Source organism: Apis laboriosa, unplaced genomic scaffold, assembly GCF_014066325.1.
Source record: "Apis laboriosa isolate Shangri-la unplaced genomic scaffold, ASM1406632v1 scaffold16_cov148, whole genome shotgun sequence".
Lineage (NCBI taxonomy): Eukaryota > Metazoa > Arthropoda > Insecta > Hymenoptera > Apidae > Apis > Apis laboriosa.
The window spans coordinates 298753-321496 of record NW_025222129.1 but is presented as its reverse complement, the minus strand read 5'-3'; the positions used below and the strand labels follow the sequence as shown (position 1 = coordinate 321496).

The 22744-nt window shown below is 42.0% G+C and overlaps 1 protein-coding gene across 12 annotated transcripts in view; it reads left to right on the top strand.

The window, feature by feature from the left end:
• LOC122711172 (tyrosine-protein phosphatase Lar) overlaps positions 1-22582 on the top strand; it is a 148777-nt gene extending 126195 nt beyond the window's left edge. For 6 of the 12 annotated variants that reach the window (XM_043929678.1, XM_043929676.1, XM_043929679.1 and 3 more), the window contains 13 exons: positions 496-596; positions 687-1016; positions 1181-1331; positions 2176-2184; positions 2700-2996; positions 10808-10816; positions 13039-13178; positions 13267-13466; positions 13810-13976; positions 14050-15410; positions 15489-15715; positions 15832-17638; positions 17794-22582. In XM_043929678.1, the coding sequence (XP_043785613.1) occupies positions 496-596; positions 687-1016; positions 1181-1331; positions 2176-2184; positions 2700-2996; positions 10808-10816; positions 13039-13178; positions 13267-13466; positions 13810-13976; positions 14050-15410; positions 15489-15715; positions 15832-17638; positions 17794-17862 (4868 nt within the window). In that variant the 3' untranslated portion in view covers positions 17863-22582. The remainder of the gene's footprint in view (positions 1-495; positions 597-686; positions 1017-1180; positions 1332-2175; positions 2185-2699; positions 2997-10807; positions 10817-13038; positions 13179-13266; positions 13467-13809; positions 13977-14049; positions 15411-15488; positions 15716-15831; positions 17639-17793) is intronic. The other 6 variants (XM_043929677.1, XM_043929672.1, XM_043929681.1 and 3 more) reach the window with 4 other exon arrangements.
• Positions 22583-22744: the final 162 nt, after the last annotated feature.

Sequence of the window (22744 nt, the reverse complement as noted above, 5' to 3'; positions counted from 1 at the left end):
TCTCTCGTTTTGATTTTTCATTTTTTTCTTATTTTTGTTTCTCTCTCTTTCTCTCTCAATTCTTTGTGTTTTTGTTCATTCGAAGCACACGCACATGTACGTTACTCCGTTTTGCACACCTATCGAAACGAGCTAATCAATCGCAACGCAAAGATAGACACGCTGTTTCCTTATTCTTCTCGTTGAATTTTATTCTTTTCGGTAAATTGCACAATTTAATCACGATATCCCGAATGTAATCGTAGAGGATAATTTGATATTTTTTTTTCTTTTTCTCCTTTTCTCTCTATTTCTTTTCTTTTTTATATACCTGGAATTTTTTATTTTTCCTTTTTTTCTTTTTTTTTTTTCGGTTCTTTATTACGGTGTATTTCTCTCTCGAAGGGTGTACTACTTACAACTCTCCGGTGACTAACTATTGATTGACTCGTCCATGTAGAAAAGCACGCTCCGATTCCGAGGAAAAAAGTCGAAAGATAATTCGTTCGTTTCTAGAACCGGGTACCGCACCGCGGAAGGTTCAGGCCCGGCCATTGAGCTCGAGCACGATGGTCATACAATGGGTCGAGCCAGAGACACCGAACGGACAAGTGACGGTTAGTTTTCGTTCGCAACGAACGCTCTCTTCGTCCGTTAACCCGATTCCAAAAATCCTCTTTCTCCTCTTCTTCGCTTTGCTTACGCAGGGTTACAAGATATATTACACGACGGATCCGAATCAACCGATGGCCTCCTGGAAGTACCAGATGGTGGACAACAATCAACTGACCACCATCTCGGATCTCGACACCCACACCATATACACGATACGAGTGCAGGCGTTGACCAGCGTCGGTCCCGGTCCATTGAGCACACCTGTCCAGATTAAGACGCAACAAGGGGTACCGAGCCAACCGGAGATGTTGACCGCGATAGATATCGGGGAGACCACGGTAACCCTCCAGTGGAATAAACCTATTCATAGCGCGGAAAATATTCTCAGCTATGAATTGTATTGGAACGATACTTACGCTCAGGTGGGTGAACGCTCCTTTCTTTTCTCTTCTTTTTTTTTTTCCCCCTTCCCCCATTCTCCTTTCTCTCTCTCTCTCTCTCTCTCTCTTCCCCAAAAGATTGCAATCACGCTTATATATACGCGTCCGTCGTTGCGAACGATCGTCGGGATCGCGATCGATTTCAGGAGAAGCACCATCGCAGGATACCGGTTACCGAGAACTACACGTTGACGGGCCTCTATCCGAACACCCTGTATTACGTTTGGCTGGCCGCCCGGAGTCAACGGGGAGAAGGAGCTACGACGATACCGTATCCGGTTCGCACGAAGCAGTACGGTAAGCAGATAACCAAACGAACGAGCGAGAAAAGCGAAAAGAAAGGTGGAGGAAAAGAAAGAAAAAAAAAGGAGAAAAAAAAAAAAAAGAAATAAGAGTGAATTCACGCAGCGAGGAGTGCCGATTAAAAATCGATTCGCGATTGTTCGCGAGTAAGAGTGGGAGGAAAATTGATATTTTTCCGTACGCTCGATCGATGATACGCACGATCGATAGATACGCGATAGTCGATGCATCAACTCAATCGCGAATCGTTTTGGCACGGCAGGTAGGAGGTGCTGTAGAATTAGAGACGCTCCCGCAAGTAGCGTAAGCTAAATTAATTCGCATATATATTCCGATATTCAGAGATGATTCGTTGATTCGCGTTATTCGTTGGATTATACGTTTGTGGATGGGTGGGTGGGTGGGTGGGTGGGGGGGGGGAAGAAGGGGAAAAAAAAAATGAGAAAAGAGAAGACGGAAGATAGAGAGTATCGTTGAAATCGTGAAGTGTGGGAGAGTGAGAATGATTGCATGCGTTGCAAATAAGACAGCCGTTTTTGGATGCCACTTTATATATATATATATATATATATATCTATCTATATATATACGTACATATCATACATATAAATTGCACTAAGCACTGCATCGATATATGTGTGCATTTTGGGCACCTCTTTTCATTCTACTTGATAACGTATGGTTTTACGTCCGTTCTTCAGTTTTTCTTTTTTTTTTTTTAATTGTCTCTTGTCTCCTTGTCTCTCGATCGAGGCACCACGTTAACTCAACGCGTATTTACGCGCGAGTTAACGGATCGGGAAATTTCTCTAATCACGTAATTTTTCGACTGTTCAAGGATCGACTCGTGAGTTTTTCCTTGAGATTGATTCGTACCTCTCTCTCTCTCTCTCTCTCTTTCTTTCTCTCTCTTTCTCTCTCTTTCTCTTTCTCTCTTTGAACCTTTAAGTTTTCCGATCCCTCTCGTCCTATCCTATTGGTCAAGTTCGAACGCGTCTCGATTTCGAAGCCGAGTCGAGTTGATCGAATCGAGGTCGCGAATACTCGTTCCTCAATTTCCACGGGATACGATTTCCCGATATCTATCTATCTATCCATATATATATATATATCCAACGTCTCGAGTTGGAAGGAATCTCGGGCGTGACTCGATTCGAGGCTCGAGCTCGTAATTAGCCGCGATCGTTCTATGACCGATAACGATGGTCGACGATATTTCCCTACCACGTTTTCGTTTTTTTTTTCTATTTTTCTCTCTCTGTCTCTCTCTCTCTCTCTGTCTCTCTCTGTCTCTCTCTGTCTCTCTCTCTGTCTCTCTGTCTCTCTCCCTCTCTCCCTCCCCTACAACTGAGTGTTATACAGTCCCCGGGGCTCCGCCTCGCAATGTAAGCGGAGAAGCGGTCAGCCCGACCTCCATACGGGTAACATGGGAACCACCGCCTGCCGATCGATCGAACGGAAGGATCGCGTACTACAAGCTGCAAGTGGTCGAGAGCGGACGCTCCGACTCGGAGGCGAAAGTTATCAAACTGAATGACACGCAATTCGTGTTGGACGAACTGAAAAAGTGGACCGAGTATCGGATTTGGGTATTGGCCGGGACCAGCGTAGGTGACGGACCTCCGAGTTATCCTATCTCTGTCAGAACTCACGAGGACGGTATGTATCATTGACGCTCAGTCATATTTTTTTTCTCTAACGTTTACTCGAACCAAGGAGGTTTGGCGGAGGCGTGGCGTTCGAAGAGGAGTCGCGCGGTCGAAATTTTATTCTCGCTTCGTTTCGAATCACGAATCGATTCGAATTCGCGAATAAAGGAAGGGACGAGAGAAATGAATGACGAGTGAGATGATCCTCCTTCTCGTCAAATTTTATATGGGGGGAGGAAGATGAGGATTTCGACCGCCACGCCTCGCATACCATACTATTTGATACTTTTGCGAAGGCGATGTATCGCGACAGAACGTTCATCGCGCAAGAGCCAAAAATATAAAAGCCCGCCAAAAGAGTCAGTCCGAACGGTGATACCGCGTGATTCCAGTGCCGGTTGCGATCGCAATATATCCCGATTCTCAACTCGATGATACGATTCGCTCTATCCTTCGACCGTCTGCATCTATGTATGTATAATAAATCTGTGTAATTAAACGTTAATATCTTCAGATTTCAGATTCCGCCGATATCGTATTATTATTATTATTATTATTATTCTCTTCCCCAATTCAAAACCGACTTTGTACCGATTCCTTTTCTCTTTTTTGATTATCTCTCGCACTCTTTCTTTCTCTCTCTCTCTCTCGTATCTCTTCATTCTCTCACATTCTCTCTCTCTCTTCTTTCTCACTCTCTCTCTCTCTCTCTCTTTTTTATTTCGGTTCCGATATTCTTTTATCCGATAACGTTTTCCTGTGTTTCCGTTTTAGATTGAATATTATCGTTGTATTTTTTTTTTTTTTTTTTTTTCGTTTCGTTCGATTCCATTGAATTATATCATTATATCATTTTACGTTACGTTGTCATTATTATTATTATTATTATTGTTATTATTATTATTATTATTATTATTATTATTATTATTGTATCATATAATATCATATTATATTGTATTGTATTGTATAATACGTATAAAGCTTCTCCTCTCAGGCCACTTTTGCGTTTCAGTTACGCTTTCGAGAAACGAACTGTCGACTCAGCCTTGTCGTGGCAACAAGAGAAGATACCAGGACGAACACGCGGCCCTTTTTTTCCGTTCCAAATCAAAACGTGTAAACGATACGATATTTTTTTGTCGCGCGAACGTAAGTTTTTTGAACGCGCGCACGTCAATTTTTTCAAGTTTCTTCTCCTTTTAAAGCTGAACGACCTTTCAAACCCATCGTCAACACCACTCTTCCTATTCGCTTCTCTGCCCCGCCATCTTCCCGACTCCTGTGTGTGCGTGTATGTGTGTCCTTTCCCTCCCCCTCCCTCGTCCCCATCTCCCTCCTCCTCCTTCCCCGGCCCCTTTGCTTTTTGAGAATCTCCTTTTTGGACGCGGGACGCGGCACTTGCGTGACGAGACGCGAAATCATGTTGGCCCTAATTTTTTGGCTGGCGAGATTTTATATTTTTGGAATTTTTGCGATTACAACGATCTTCCATGAATTTATTCTATACTCCTATAAAGCCCCGAAATTTTCCCCACTGGAGTGCCCCAGACCTTTTTTCCAGGTGGTGCACGCAGCCACGGATTTTTCAGAAGCTGATAACCAATTTTTGAGCTCAGCTACTGTGTATTTGCCGTACAAAAAAACGAAAAAAAACGAAAAAAAAAAANAAAAAAAAAAAAAAAGAAAGAAAAAAAAAGAAAAAAAAGAAAGAAAAAGAAAAAAAGAAATGAAAAAAAAAGAAAAGAAAAAAAAGAAAAAAGGCAAAAAAAGAAAAAAGAAAGAAAGAAAGAAAGAAAAAAAAAAGATACGCACGAGGAAACGTATTTTCTTACATATATTTTTTACAGGGCCTAATCGCAACTCTACCTTTACACGTTGTTGCCGTTGGTTTTTTCCCCCCTCCCCTAAGCCCCCTAACTTTTGAAACTTGGACACCCCATATTAACACGTTAATTAATACTTAATAATATATATACTGATTCACGTGTTTTTGTCTTTCCTTAAAGCATTTGCAGGAGGATGATCCAGGTTTTGAACAGCTAGTTTTTAAGATTTATTCGCACTAACGTAACATACCGATTGTCTCATGTTATGTATTCATAACACTTAATGTTCTTTCTGGTGGTATAACCGTGATTATTACGTCACGTAAAGATGTTTCGTTTCTCTCTTTAGTTCGTTGACTCACTCTTGCCACGTGTTACGAAGATAGAGGCCAAGCTAATCGTCCTCACTAGCCCTTCACGGCGTTATTTTTACCGTTCCGAAAAGGAAAATTCAACCTATATTTGTTCTCCCTCGAATCTCGATTCTCCAACGACGTACGCTCTTATATCGGACGGGGAAGTAACGCCCGTGAACGAGGGCGGCAGCTTGCCGATGAAACGCTTACGTGTGTATATATACATATGTGTATGTATATATGTATATACATAAAAAGAAAAGAAAAGAAAAAAAAAAAAAAAAAAAAAGCTATCGCGTACGAAAATGGCGAAAATTTCGCGAAACGTTTCTTCCTTGCTTTTCGCCATATATATATACATACATATGTATATATATATATGTATAAATACAAATATTTTACATATCATATATATATGTATATATACATATATAATATATTTCTATATCTCTGATATATAAGGCTCTTTTGTCTTTAGTTAAAATTTAGTTCTACCTATCGTTTGCACATGTTTAGAGCATGCCTTCGTTTGTTTATCGATCCCCTTCGGTCTCATCGATATCCTTTCCCCGCCCATCATTTTTTCATCCCTGACTATCCGAAAAGATCCTTGGAATCCACAACTCGGTAACAAACTCCCTACTACTACTACTACTACTATTACTACTACTATTACTATTACTACTACTACTACTACTACTACTCCCCCTTCCGGAGAACCGTCGAGCTGCTGTCGAGTCTGCGATATCGAACCACCACTACCGAACGTCTCCTATGAATGGCATGCCGATGCACGAAGAAATTTTGCTTTTCGTTTCTCTTTCGAATCTCTCCTTTCCTGTTTTCCCGATTCGATACCCGGACTCGTAACTCGGTTCGGGTATCGTCCCTACCCTGCATGATGTACAATCGGATTTTTTAACTCCCCCTCCCTCTCCATCCGACACCCGACACCCCGCCCGATCGATCTCTCGAATCTCGAGCGAAAGCGAAAAAGGGGGATAAACGGAGGAAATCGATAATGAGAAATCGATGAAAGAAAAGAGATCGAGGTGATAATTCTCTCTCTCTCTCTCTCTTCTCCTCGGGTTGAACGGGGGAGAGGAGGAGAGTTGGGGTTGTGCGTGGCGTGCGAACGCGCCAACTACACTCGCTCTTTTGTCTTTGAAAAATAATCGAAGATCCGGCGAAAATCGGAATCATTTGTCGCGAGAAGGGGCATTGTGGAAGCGTCGCGATTGTCGTCAACGTTGAATCTCTAACGACGTTCCCTCGAACCTTTTACGCTCGAGCTCGACGTTTACGGACCGACCAGGATCTCCTTTCTCTCTCTCTCTCTCATTCTTTCTCTCTCTTTCTCTCTCTCTCTCTCTTTCTCTCTTTCTCTCTCTCTTTCGTTTCACCACTTCTCCTGTTTTTCCCACTTCCTCCCACGCATTGTCCCGTTTACGGATCCTCGTCACCATCACCGCCACCACCACCACCACCACCATCATCATCACCTCTCGCAACAGCAGACTCGGCAAAGCGAGGCGGAACGATAAAAAGCACTGCTGAAAGCACCCTGCCGTGTAAGCTCGCACATTATCAAAGCACAAAAGTTCTTCACCGTCGTATATACGTATACTCGTTCGTTATTGTTATTGTCGCCGCTAGTACCGCCACTACCAATATAATTATAATTGTATCGTCCCACGAACGTGTTATCGATATATATATATATATATTATATATATACATGGAAAATTTGATGTATATAATGTATATATTGGATTATCGTCTTTACGAGTGTATGCACGGGGCACCACGGGTAAAAAGGTATTATTTTTCATGCGGGCACGGTTTTATCTCGCACCCACCACGCACGCATGTAAAGTCGCACACGCGTGTCATGCACGAAAAAAAAGAAAATAAAAATAAAGCAGGAGGAGGAGGAAGGGGGGAGGAGGAAGAGGAGGAGGAGGAGGAGGAGGAGGAGGAGGAGGAAGTGGTGTCGGAGATGGTGTTACGTACGTACGTATCTACGCACGAAGCTACGCGCACGCAGACGCGTCTCGCTAGCTGTGCACTACCACCACCACTGTCACCACCACTACCGCCATCACCACCGTTCAAAATGCAAAAGCTTCGCTTCACCCAACCAGCCGACAGCCAAAAAGCACAGCCGCGTGCACTCGGCCACGTATATAGAGGGGGGGAAGGGGGTGGCGTGCGTATACGTACGTACGCACCTATTCGAGACCGATTCGTGCGTGGACAAGCGCGGGCGACTCTATGCGCACCCTCCCCCGTCGTATACGTATAGCAAATATCTAAGCGATATGTTAGGTATATTTTAGTATTCGCCGTGTTCGAAACAGCACCGTATTTATCGCAGCGCACCCTTTATTATTATCGCTATATATATATTCACGTGTCTCTATATATATATATAAATATCAATTGTCACACTCGATTGCGATATATCGTGTCGAGCACCTGCACTGAGAGCACCCTTGATCGACGAGCACCCACTCACCGAGAGTTCGTCTTCGCTTGCAAACTACTACTGATCAACTACTGCGCCTTCCCCACGTGATCTCGATACGTCTATCTACGCCACGATCTCACTTAATCTCTTATTAATAATAATAATAATTAATTTGTCGTCGATGAATCGTTGAAGGGAATCGGCGAAGGGAAAAGGTGGTATCGAGTTGACGTCGGGTCGGTGCACGCGTGAATGCGTGAACGAGTGTGTCGAAGAGTATATATACAGGATGCGAGAGTAATAAAAACGGAAAACGTGTCACGAGTCGCGAGAGGAAAGGAAAGGACGAGGAGAAAGATAAGTTGTTGCGGGTATTGTCGGAGAAGTAGGAGAATATGCCGGGAATAATCTAGATTCGATGGTGATTAGGAAAGGCGTAGGAAGCTCGATGGAAGAACAAACCACGTTGTTGTTCGTACCGTGAAGAAGACGTTCACTTTGAAACATTTGAATACCAATATCCAATTTATAATCTTTCCGATCGAATGTTGGCCCGTTCGAGGCAACGATGATCCAAGAGCTCGTGACAGCTCGAGCAAAGAGATTCGTCGATCCCGATCACGATCAACGACGATCCTCGATCTATATATATACGCACGAGTTATTATATCGTGAAATTTCTTACACTCACCGAGCTCGTTGGAATGATACATAATCGTTATATACACCAAACCTTTTCTATTCTTTATATACTGTCTATACGTGCACCTTCGTTCTTTGCATGCAATTCACCGACCTACTTTTTTTTTCCATCTTTTGCCTCTTTGTAATTTAACTTATCGTATCTTTGATATTGATAATTACGTATTTTATTCTAAATTTATACACACACACACACACACACACACACACATACATATATATATATATATTATTATATATATTACGCATTTCGCAACATTTTTATATATCGATATGACCTTCACGTCTTCTCCTCTAGGTATATAGAAAGAATATATATATATTTTTTTTTTATTCGTGTGCGTGTGTGTCTATATGCGCGTGTGAATGCATGCGTGCGTGCGTGCGTGCGTGCGTTTGCGTGTGTATGCACGCGACTTCAATGTGTTCACCTGAATTCGCAGGTCGGCTCGAATCGATGTTCCTTTTTTATATATATCGGTCTCGAAGAAATCGAGCGATTAACGAACAGGATCCTCTTTTTCCGATAAAAAAAAACGAAACCCTTTAAACTGCCCCCCCCCCCCGCTCTCCCTCTCCCCAACGCTTCCATCGTTTCCTCCGGCAAACGCATGCTCCCTTTCCCTCTTCTTTCTGCTTTCCTTCGATTCGATTCTGTCGGTAGATGCGCGCCGATAAAACCAACAACTGAGAAACCGAGCGGAAATCCGATTAGCCGGCGTATCCCCGTGCATTCCCGGGTTTTCGCGACCGATCTAAAAACGGCGCGCTCCGTTTCACGCGCTCCTCGTAATTACGCGTATATTTTGCGAAGAATCTCCCGATTTTTGCGTGGGTGGATGCTGCTAATAAAATGGAAGGGTATAGAAGGGGGACGAAAAATAATTTTTTACCGTACTTACGAAAACGAACGAAACGAAATGACGCCCGCCGCGCCGCCCAGCCCCTTCTCTCTCTCTCTCTCTCTCTCTCTCTCTCTTTCTCTCTCTCTCTCTTTCTCTCTTTCTCTCTCTTTCTCTCTCTCTTTCTCCCCCTTCCCTCTCTCTCGCGAAAAATCTGCCCAAAATATATATATACGATAATACAAATTTTTTATCGAGCTAACGTTTTTTGCGGGTGACTTTTTGGAGTTGCAGAAGCAAAGTAATTTTTCCTCGAAAACATTCCACCTTACCGACTACGTATTCCCTTATCTATTCTATATATACATACGTACCGTACCGCGAATTTTTTTCGGTTCGCAAATTGAGACGAGTCACACTTTTTTTCCTTTCTCTCTCTCTCTCTCTCTCTCTCTCTCTCTCTCTCTCTCTCTCTCTCGCTCTCTCCACGATTTTAGATATACACGGATAGCGGTTCATACGTACCCGTACCATACACGATTCCAACCATTTCTTCTTACTTATGGTTTTTTCTTTCTAGCTTTCTTTTTAGTAGACATTTTTATCATAGGTCTTCCCTCTCTCGATGCCTCGTGCCGCGAGGGAAAGAACGCGAACGTGAACGCGAACGGGAACGCGAACGCGAAAGTTTTCTTCGTTTCCTTTCTTTCTCGCGTCGCCGTGGTCGTATTTTTCGTTCGCCTTCGGATTCCAATTCGGATGGGGGACGTATGAAAAGAAAAAAAAAAAAAAGAAAGGAGAAAAATTGGGAAATCTTTCTCTCGACGGCAGGAGGCAGGTGGACATGAGCCTTTAGTTATTTCATATTTGGAGTAGTGATTGCGCATGCCTAAAAGACAAGAAAAAAAAAATAAATAAATAAAAATAAAAAAATAAAAAAAGAAAGATATTCTCACATCTCCCGCCTCTCTGCGACCAACTGCAACCGAGGACCAAGCGATATTTTTCTATTTAACGATCGATTCGAAAGAGAACTTTGTCCACCGATGTTGCTCTACAGAGCGATAAAAAATATTACGGATAGAGCAGAGGGTGCGATTGGAATCGAGCGCGTGGGAGGGAGGGAACGAAAGAGTGAATGCGCGTGTGCGTGTTTCACTAGATAAACAGACGAAAAAATTCATATCTTTCTCTCTCTCTCTCTCTCTCTCTGTCTCTCTTTCTCTCTGTTTCTCTCTCTATCTATCTATCCAATTACGTCTACTCTTTCTCCCTTTCTCTTTCTTTCTATCTATCTAACTATGTTTACTCTCTCTTTCTCTTTCTATATCTTTTCTCTTTCTCTTTCTCTTTCTCTTTCTATCTCTCTTTCTGTCTCTCTGTCTCTACTCTCTTTCTCTTTCTGTCTCTATCTTTTTATCTTTCTCTTAATCAGAGCAGAAAAAAAAAAAAAAGAATAGCTGTAAAAGAGGTCATGTTGACGTTGATAATAATCAGTAGTATGCTACCCACTGATATGCCTAAATATATTAAATATTTAATAATTCTACTCAATATACGTGAGAAATTGACACGAATTTTTACGAGATTTTTTTCCCACTTTTTTGGCGACTTTTGGGGCGCAGCTGTAAAAAGTGAGTATCCCTTAGCTCGTCTCGAATTGTGCCATGATTTTTCTACTTTTTATATTTGATCATTTTCTTTGTCTCTCTCTCTCTCTCTCTCTTTCTCTCTTTTTTTATTCTATACATCTATCTATCTATATATATACGTATATTATTTTTTTTCTCTCTCTTCCTTTTCTCAGCTCTTTCGCATAGCGTTTTGTTTTTTCTCTGCGAGAGACTATTTTGAAGATGTTTTTTTTTTTTTTTTTTTTTGCTGCGATTGGCAAGCAAATACAATTGAAATGAAAAAACGTTTGAAAATTAAACGTCTGCGATTGCGCGCTCGCCAAATTTGTTTTTTGCGTTACGTAGCAATTTTACGAGCGTATTTAACTCACGATTACACTGCAACTACGCAAAAACATAAACGGATAGAGCAAAGATATATTCAACGATCGAAGGAAACTTGTTCCGCATACCGAAACTGTGCAACGATCGTACATGGCTTTTCTTTGTCGTACCTTCCTTGAGCAACGCATTTTTATTTTGCGATACTTGGTAGAGGCTGCACTTATCGTTCTCGTACAAACCTAGATTTACATAGATTTTCCTTTCTTTTCTCCTCTAAGTCTTTTTCTTTTTTTTTTTTTCTTTTTTTTTTTTTATTCTTATTTATGTTTTTCTGTAATGCCGATATTAATAAAGTTTCCAATACCGGATACTGGATTGTCCATGACCATGCATATCGTATACGAATTATTATCCGCGTGAAAAAAGATCGTCGCTGTCGTATTTCGACGAATGGACGAATTGGAAAAAAAAAAAAAATGTATCGAAATAATTAATAATTGATAAGCAGAAAAGAAAGAAAAGAGGAGGGGAAGAAGAAAGAAGGAAAAGAAGAAGATGAAACGTTGTTCGCAACGAATTAACGAAAGGGTTTATCGATGTGGATATCTGTAAATTCGCGTAATACGTTTTGTCCATATCCTTGCACGTTTATCGAAAAAACACGATTGCACGATTTTGCTGGCACAGTTTTCATCCACACCCAGCACCAAAACGTTCATAGATCGCACATGTGTATATAGTTATATAATACGTATGTACGTATACGAAACTACTTGGTTTCGTTCGTCATGGACTCTCCAATATTGCTGTGTAGCATTATCGACCAACGTAACCACGCGCTTGCATCTCGATGACGTATTTATACGCGCGTATTCGTACATTCGCGTTCTCAAATCGAATGCAGAATAAAAACATACATTATTGGTATTCAAATGGAGGATTATCGTGCCGTAGGGACGTAGAGCATGAGGTACCGCGTACCTCGTAATATTGTTTGTACGTCGTTTTGTTCGTGTGCGATTGGTGGCATGTACATATTTTCCATTACTTTTTCTTTACTCTTTCTCTCTCTCACGCAAACACACAAACAAGTACTCTTTCTCACACACACGCACGCTCACACACAAACACACACACACACATTATATATATCTATATATATCTCTAACTCTATCTGTTTCTATTTCTCTTTTTATCATTCTTATTCTCTTTCTCTTTTTCTTCTTCTTCCATTTATTTTTTTTATACGTTCATTTACGTATCTCCCTTCTATTCGTTTCATCGCTGCGTATGATTTCATTTCTCGCACGATTTTTCAATCGCTATATTTCGACGCTTTCGTTTTATCGTTTTTTTCTTTTTTCTTTTTTTTTTTTTTTCTTTTTTTCTTTTTTCGCTACTTTTGCTACTCTCCTTTTCTTTCGTTATTACACGACGAACGACGAACGTTTCGTAACGGACCGATTACCGATCGAACAGCAGACAAAATATCTATCGTTATATTTACGTTTCCGCAGTAAAGTATCCATACTTTGCGTTATTCGTATCTGTTCGTTTGGAGAAAAATACGCATGCACTTGTATATTTCATCCTATACACCTGTGTTTCTTAGCCGCTTCTTCGTTCCGTTTGGACAGACAACACGGATTCATCCCCGCATAAATGATAACGCGTTTCATTTGTTTTTAATTTTTCGGTTAAACTTGTTGTGTTTATTCATTTATTTATTTATTTATATTTTTTTTCAGGTTTTTCTATCATATCGTTTAATTCCCCCGCCCCCTCTTTCTCAGTGTGACCGTGACGATTGTGTACGTGAGCGTGCGATTGCGAGCGTGTGTGCGACACAGAGGCTTGGTGCCTTCAAGTGCACGAATTAACCGTTGATTGCGTTCCAGTGCCGGGTGATCCTCAAGACGTGAAAGTGACGCCGATCAATTCGACGGCGATACACGTCGAATGGAAACCGCCAAAGTCGAAAGAGCAAAACGGCGTGATCAGAGGTTATCACATACACGTGCAAGAAGTGAGGGAAGAGGTGAGGAGCACCTTTGGTGGATCGATTGCCCCGATTCTCCGCTAGGGAGAACTAGGGAGATGGATAGATGTTTCGTTTCGTTTTCCAGGGGAAGGATCTGTTGAACGAGCCGATACGACGCGACGTGCACGAAGGCGTGCTGGAAGTGAACATTACAGGGTTGCAACCCGACACCAGATACTCTGTACAAGTGGCCGCTCTGACAAGAAAGGGAGACGGCGATCGTTCGCCACCGGTTCACGTCAGAACTCCCGGAGGTGTGCCCAACAGGCCTCACGTTAACGTAAAGTACGTACCTTTCTTTCTTTCTTTGTATCTTTGAATTTTTCCCCTTCGAATCGATCGTTCGGTCCGATTCGGTCCGATTCGGTTCGATTCGGTTCGATTCGGTCCGATTCGGTTCGGTTTGATTCGGTTCTATTCGATCCGATTCGGTTCTATTCCGTCCGATTCGGTTCGATTCGGTCCGATTCGGTTCGATTTGATTCGGTTCTATTCGGTCCGATTCGGTTCTATTCCGTCCGATTCGGTTCTATTCCGTCCGATTCGGTTCGATTCGGTCCGATTCGGTCCGATTCGGTTCGATTCGGTTCGATTCGGTTCAATTCGATCTCATCGATCGCGTTTCCAGAGTTTTGTCCCGAGATCCCGAGTTGCTGGAGCTCGAATGGTCGCAACCCACGCAAACGTACGGCGATCTATTGGGGTACAGGATAAGGTACGGGATTAAGAATCAAACGTTGAAGGAGGAGTTTATACAAGATATTCACCAACACACGTATAAAATCACCGATCTCGGTAAGTTTCGGTCCCCTTCGATTCTCGATCCCCGAATTATCGGCCGATTCCCTCGATTTTCCTTCTTCCGCAGGGGAGAGAGGCGTGGATTACGAGTTCAGAGTGGCCGGGCAGAACGCGATCGGGTTCGGCCAGGAGACCGTGCGATACTGGTTCAGCCCCGAAGGATTACCCACCGGCGCCCCGACCAATTTATCCTACTTCTTCCAAACACCGGACACCGTGTGCGTAACGTGGGACATGCCTCTCCGAGAGCACAGGAACGGCCAGATAATCGGCTACGACGTTCAATTCAACAAGAAGAACGATCACTCGACCACGATTAACCGGAACACGACGAAGACTAGGGCGGTTTTCACGAACCTGGAGGAGAACACCGAGTACGTGTTCCACGTGATCGCGCGGACGTCGAGAGGGAGCGGCCCGATCTCCGAGAAGATCACGATCGTGACCGAGAAGGACATGGGCCGTGCACCCATGTCGGTGAAGGCGGTGGCAACCTCGGACACGAGCGTGGAGGTTTGGTGGGAGCCGGTCCCCAACCGCGGCAAGATCCTCGGTTACCAGATATTCTACACGACGACCGCGGTCGAGGATCTGGACGAGTGGAAGCAAAAGACTATCGGCCTCACCGAGTCCGCGGATCTGGTCAATTTGGAGAAATTCACCCAGTACGCGATCACCGTGGCGGCCAGGTACAAGACCGGTTTGGGAAGGCTCAGCGAGAAGGTGACGGTTAAGGTGAAGCCGGAAGACGTCCCCCTGGATCTGAGGGCGCCCGACTCGTCCACCCATTCGATGACCCTCTCCTGGAAACCGCCAATAAGATTGAACCCGATGAACTACAAGGTGTCGTTCGACGCCGTGAAAGAGTTCGTGGACTCGCAGGGCATCACGCAAACCCAGATCGTGCCTCGTAGGCAGATCCTGTTGGACCCTACGGTGACCACAACCACGATAAACGAGTTGCAACCGTTCACCACGTACAACGTGAACGTGAGCGCGGTGCCGCGGGACGGGCAGTACAGGCCACCGGCGAAAATCACCATCACCACGCAAATGGCAGCCCCGAAGCCGATGGTGAAGCCGGATTTCTACGGGGTGGTGAACGGCGAGGAGATCCAAGTGATACTGCCACAGGCCTCAGAGGAGTACGGGCCGATCTCCCACTATTACTTGATCGTGGTGCCCGAGGACAAGTCGACTGCCGAGAAGCAGCCCGACGAGCTCACCGAGGACATGATCGCGGGCAAGGGGGCCAAGCAGGAGAGGGAGAACGCCCCGTACATCGCGGCCAAATTTCCGCACAGGGATATCCCGTACACGTTCCATCTTGGCAGCGGAGATATATACGACGGTTACGAGAATCGTAGACTCGAGAAGAACAAACGGTACAGGATTTTCGTTCGCGCCGTGGTCGATACGCCGAGAAAGGTGGGTATCGTTGATCCTACGATACGATGGAACACGCGTCGCGTCAAATCGATGTTTCCCCTTTTCTTTTGTCTGCAGCATTTGTACACCTCGTCGCCTTTCTCCGAATACTTGTCCCTCGATATGAGGGAAGTACCGCCGGGCGAGCCGCCTCGACGTCCCAATCCCAACACCCCGGTCGATGGAAATCCGGAAGTGTCCGTGAAAACGAGCGGACAGGAGCCGGGGATGGTGTGGGTGGTCGGGCCGATAATAGCCGCTTTGATGGTCAGCGTGTTCCTCGTCCTTCTTTTCGTCATTAAAAAGTAAGTACGGTATGGCTCAGTGAGAGTAGTCGGACGCGTAGTCCGAGGTGGCGATCAATTTATATTTATCTATATTTATATAATCATATTCTCCACGCGATTCTATATATGTTTAGACGAAGGCAACCCTGCAAGACACCGGATCAGGCGGCCGTCACTCGGCCATTGATACCTGCCGACATCAGCTCGAATCACGCCCCATCCGACCCGGTCGAAATGCGGCGTTTAAATTTCCAAACGCCCGGCATGGTGTCCCATCCACCGATCCCGATCACCGAGCTGGGCAATCACATCGAGCGGCTGAAAGCGAACGACAATCTGAAGTTCAGTCAGGAGTACGAGTCGATCGAGCCCGGCCAGCAATTCACGTGGGACCACTCGAACATGGAGGTGAACGCCTCGAAGAATCGTTACGCGAACGTGATCGCGTACGACCATTCGAGGGTGATTCTCCAAACTATCGACGGTATGTCGGGTACGGATTACATAAACGCCAATTACTGCGACGGATATAGGAAGCAGAACGCGTACGTGGCCACCCAAGGCCCCCTCCAGGAAACGTTCGGGGATTTCTGGAGGATGTGTTGGGAGCTGAGGTCGAGCACGATCGTGATGATGACGAAGCTGGAGGAGAGGACGAGGATAAAGTGCGACCAGTATTGGCCGAGCAGAGGGTCCGAGACTTACGGTTTGATGACGGTCACCATCACCGACGTTCAAGAGCTCGCCACCTATTGCATCCGAACCTTTCAAATATCCCGAGCCGGCTACTCCGAGAGGCGGGAGATGAAGCAATTGCAATTCACCGCTTGGCCGGACCACGGCGTGCCCGAGCATCCCGCGCCGTTCCTCCAATTCTTGCGCAGGGTCAGGTCGTTGAATCCGCCCGACAGCGGCCCGTTGATCGTGCACTGCAGCGCGGGCGTCGGGCGGACCGGTTGCTTCATCGTAATCGACTCGATGCTCGAGAGGATCAAACACGAAAAGATGATCGACATATACGGCCACGTAACTTGTTTACGCGCTCAAAGGAACTACATGGTCCAGACCGAGGACCAATACATATTTATCCACGACGCGCTTTACGAGGCCGTGATTTGCGGCAACACCGAGGTACCTGCTAGAAACTTGCACTCCCATATCCAGAAATTGATGCAGCCCGAGATCGAGAGTATCACGGGAATGGAGTTGGAGTTCAAAAAATTGTCCAACATCAAAGTGGACTCGTCCCGGTTCATCTCGGCCAATCTTCCCTGCAACAAACACAAAAATCGATTGGTACACATTCTGCCGTACGAGTGCACCAGAGTTTGCTTGCAACCGCAACGGAACATCGAAGGATCCGATTACATAAACGCCAGCCTGATCGACGGGTATCGGTACCGAGGCGCCTACATAGCCACTCAGGGACCCCTTTGCGACACGACCGACGATTTTTGGCGAATGCTCTGGGAGCACAATTCCACCATAGTTGTCATGTTGACGAAATTGAAGGAGATGGGGAGGGAGAAGTGCCATCAATATTGGCCGTCGGACAGGTCGATTCGTTATCAATGCTTCGTCGTCGACCCGATCGCCGAGTACAACATGCCCCAGTACATCCTCCGAGAGTTCAAGGTGACGGATGCGCGAGACGGGGCGAGCCGTACCGTCAGACAGTTCCAGTTCATCGATTGGCCCGAGCAGGGTGTCCCGAAGTCCGGGGACGGGTTCATCGACTTCATCGGACAAGTGCACAAAACGAAGGAGCAGTTCGGCCAGGACGGCCCGATCACCGTGCATTGCAGCGCTGGCGTTGGGAGAACCGGCGTTTTCATCACTCTCAGCATCGTGTTGGAACGCATGCAGTACGAAGGGGTGGTCGATATTTTCCAAACAGTGAGAATATTGCGCACGCAACGACCAGCCATGGTTCAAACCGAGGTCTGTCCGATCCAATCCACCTAATCATTTTCTATCATTTTCTATCGTCTAAGAAAAAAAAGAAACGCTTTGCTCTATTACCTATATATACGTGTACGTGTATATATATATATATATATATATATATATATTATATGTGTTTATTATTTTCGCAGGACCAATATCAATTCTGTTATCGCGCCAGTTTGGAATATTTGGGTTCTTTCGATCATTACGCCAACTGACAACCCGATACTCGCGAGGAAAGGGAATCGACGAGGGACAGAAGAGATCGGCAAAGGAACGAGAGAGACGGTGAACGGGCAAAAGTGCGCCGCGTTTAATTAACGATTGATTAAAATACTTGAGAAAAAGTATGTAAGTTTGTAAGTATATAAAGCCTGTACCATGTTCCCACGGGCAAAACGTACTATACGTAGTACCTTCCGATGACAAATACAAGTAGTAGAAAGGCGATAAATTATTAATCTGTCGAGCAACTAACAACGTAGTAACCAAATATCTTATAGTCAATGGTGTCGCAACAATCTCGAGATACGCGGAAACGTTTCGCTTTTATATCGGCGCGGTATCGTGCTGTGCCACGATTTCCAAAATTTCAAAAATTCCCAAATAAGAGGAGAAGAAAAAAGATGAAAAGCCGTTTGGAATTATAAACGGCGTGGAATCAAATATTTGTACGAAAAAACAATCATATTTGAGTAGAGATAATCCTCGCAACAAATTATTTTAACACCGATTTTATGGTTGGAAAAAATGAAATAATACACACTCGCAAAGTAACTTACATACGTAAGTACTTATTTGTATACACCGTGTACGTACGCGTAAACATTAAATATTCCCGAATCGATAGAAATCGAAGAAAAATCGGACGAAGAATTTGATTGGAAAAAAATTCGGAAAAAATCGTGATTGAAAGTTCGATCGATTAAAACATATCCAAACTTCGGGAGAGATTTCGAAAGATTACACATCTCGCGCGAGATCTCTCGAAACATTTCACATTTACGCATTTGCTTTTAAACGAGACTAACGATAAGAATAAGCGAGAGACAAACCGACGAGCATTATTATTTTATTACGATCGTGCGTTTTACTCCCGATCACCGTTCACGGTATTTCGTTCTACGTAGTTGAAAACAGTTGAAACTTTCTTGTTCGTTTCGGAGAAGAGACAAGTGCTTCCATATTACTGGGAATGAAAAATTTTAAAAAGGAATTACTCTAGTAAGGCAACTACGAAGGCGTATTAACGCGTTCGATCGCGAACGATAAAGAAGCTGAGAAGAAAGCATGCGTGGCACGTTCCAAAAGTACTTATGGATGCGACACAAAACATATCGAGAAATCTGGAAGAAATAGCGAAAATATTGGTACTTTAACGAGGAAAGATAAATTTCTCAATGAGACGTAAATTTCCGCCGAGCTACGAGAAAATTACCATACTGCCAAATCGACAATTATTCATGCTGAATCCATTACGCACGATAGGGATCTTCTCATTACCTATTATAATTTTAAGTAATATCGTAAGGCGATTGTTCTAAGATTAGTTTGTAAGCGATGCCATTAGAAAAAAAGGAGAGAAAAAAAAAAAAAAAATAATGCGAGTGTATCGAATGAAGGAAGTATGAAAGGAAATGAAAGGAAACGGTGCCTATATTCGATTAAAATGCACAAAAGATATTGTGCAGGTTTCTACGCGAACTAATTTAATTAACTAGAAGCACTGTATGTCGGATTTGCGTATCCATATTCCATCGAACCCTCGATACCCTTTGTGTACAAATCTCCATTTTAGGCTTCTACATTTTTTTACAATTTTCCCGGCTGTTAAACTATCCAAACGCGCAATTTTTCCAAAAATCTGAATTGTTCTTAACTCGGTTCTCGATCAAAACCGAATCTATTCGCTAAATCCTGATATAAATTACACTCGTTTCTGATATAAAAAAGAAAAAAAAAATCGCATTGCGTTGTTGTAAAATCTAAGAAAAGTCAACGAAACTTCGTATACACATGTACGTTGGATCATCATCCCCGGCACGGACAACGCGCCAAATCAATGCCAAAAACAGTTGTTAATTGTGCATCGTGATCGATCCTATGCTTCGTAATCCTTTTTCACAACGATACGAATTTTCGAGATATATATATACATATATATACTATTTGCGATTCAAAGATTTACAAATGAATAGTCTATGAGGACAATAAACATGTATTTGTTTATATACTTTCTATATTTCGAAATTTCTCATGATATCGTTCGGCTGAATAGAAATCGTTCTATCGCTGTTCGATAATGGTAGAGCAAAAAAAATTCTATTTATAAAAATATAGAATACATGTGTGTGTGTTTGCACGAATACCGTAACGAATAATTATACTCATAGGAACGAATGAGACGTCTCTTTTCGTTTTTGGCATTTTTTTGGCTTCAATCCTGTTTCTCTGTAATACGATAATATCTGGACTTTATTGTTGTTTTGTTGCATATTAGAATTTAACGAGCGAAACAAGAAAAAAAAACAAATGAAAAAAGAAAGAGGAAAAAAAGAACGAGGAAAGAAAAGAAATCGTCATACAATTTACATTCAATTGTTTAGATAATTTTCAATTCGAAAATTTCATAACGTTTCATAATCGAGCATTCAACGTATATATTTTATGTTAAAAGTGGTTCTCGAGGGTCAGGAATTGTGACTAATGTGTACATAAATGCACCGTTTGTCATTAATAACATTATATAAATATAAATATAAATATAACTATAAATATGAATATAAATATAAATATACATAAGTAAAATGATAAATAATATATACATAGATATATATTATAAATATCATAATTGAAGAGAGTACGCATTTAAAAAAAAGCTGTGGATATTTTCTAGACTGTCAAGATCAACTTTTCTTTTTTCCTCATCGTTATTACACTTTTCAATACTATTAACGCATTTTACTTTTGATACTGTTTTTAGTTTTGATATTGTTTTTCATCATATTTTTATAGTTTTTTTTTCACGCAACTTTAACTTGCTTAATTGTCTTTTTTTTTTTTTTTTTTTTTTTTTTATATATACGACATTTACATTGAAGACTAATTAAATCTATTATTTCGAAACATGCGTTTAATCGTATCTCATCTCGTTTTTATTTGACGTTGTAAGACTGAAGGCCATTGCGTCTCTTAATATATTATCGTGTACGTGTATTTTTCGGTACTTTTAAAAGTACTTAAACCACCTCGGTCGATCTTTTCGAAAGATTATATAATACTATATTTAATCTTAGTATCTCTCTCATTGTCCGTTGAAATTTCGAGATTTCACCGAGTGTTCCGTTCTTGTGTAGATTTATACGCGCATCCGTACTGACATATTTTCTTTTCTAACTTTTTTTTCGCTTCAAAATATATCATCAAATTCGTTCCTCCATTGATATTCGATTATTACACATTATTGGCCTTTGGTACGAGCATAAAAATTACACTCGAAATAATTTTATTTTTATAATTATTTTTTTTATATTAGACTACATTTACTACGTGTACATTATTACATTTCTTCATCCTCTTTTTTCATTATTCTTCCTACCTCTTCTCCTTGCCTCGCCCCCTCCCCTCCCCTCCCCTCCTCTCTCCCTTCTCATTTTAATATCTTATATAATTCGCGATATCGTGTTTCTACTCGGAATATGAATTCCGTTGTTGCTACGTTGACAATGAAGAGACACGAAACGACTGTTATTCAGTAAATCAAATCAACATTAAGCAATTCTTCGAATAATTTCTCTCTCGAATAAAAATTTGCCATTGTTAAAAAGTACGATTAATATAGAAACTTATTGATGAAATCAACTTGTTACTTAGTACGTGGTACGAAATTCATCACTGAAAAGTCTGAGAAATTAAAAGTACAGGAAAAAAAAAAAAAAAAAAAAAAAAAAGAAATAGACATATTTCCTCGAACGGCAACAATACAAGAAACTGTAAGAACTAACTATTTGTACAAAGTTAAAGGGGAAAAAAAAAAAAAGGAGAAAACAATTTTAGTTCAAATAATCTATTCGTGGAATAAGCGAAATAAACTTTGATAGCTTTGATACAATAATTTTAATATCATTGATGAGGTTGTTATTCTTCGATTAAATCTTTAATTGCATACACACACAAATACATGTATGGAAAAAATTAAGAAAAAAAAAAAAAAAAGAAAGAGAGAAGAAATATAATTCTGCACAAAATGCAGTTTCGCCAAGTCGGTCGACAACTTCGCGTTCAAAGTTCCAGACTAAAATACAATATGTTACGGGAAACGAAAAGTTAAATGATTGTATAAACATATTACTAGTTATAAGTTAGTAGCATTAAATTGTATTCGATGAATTTACCAATTCAAAAAAGTCCACGATATTCATATATTTATAAGATAACGATCGTAACGTTATTTACGTTCTTTTGTATCATTCCAAAAGTTTTGTGTATGTTGTACGTTAGTTGCGTGTCTATTGTTAGTGTTTATAATTTTTTATATCCCAGAGTGTATAGCAATATGTGGTTTGTTGTATTCTTCTTCTTCTTAAAAAGCATGCAACTCGTATTTTCGGAGCAATCTTTCCTAATACAACAAAATACAATCGGCCATTATCGCTCCGTGCAATACCGAGACGAGTTTGTTACACTGTGCGTAAGATCATCTCGAGTTCATACATTCGGATAAGATTGTAGTCGTAACGATTACAGTCCGATTTAATTCCGAGAGAAATATGAATTAAAGAAACAAAGAATAAGTCAAATATTAAATATCGTTGAAAGAATGGGAAATTATTTTGTGATACTTTCTTGCCAGAAAGAATACAACAGGCTGAAGTGAATATAATAAATGCAATGTTACTGATTAACACCTATACAAATTAAATATTGTGTAATAGAAAGTCTGTTGACAAGGAGAAATAAGGTGTACATTATGTATTGCCCTGTGGCATCAATAAACTAATAATTAACGTAATGTTCCCATTTAACTGTTTTTTCTTCAATATATATATATATTTTTTTTTTTCTTATGCGAAAAACAAACAGAAACAACATTTTGTTTTT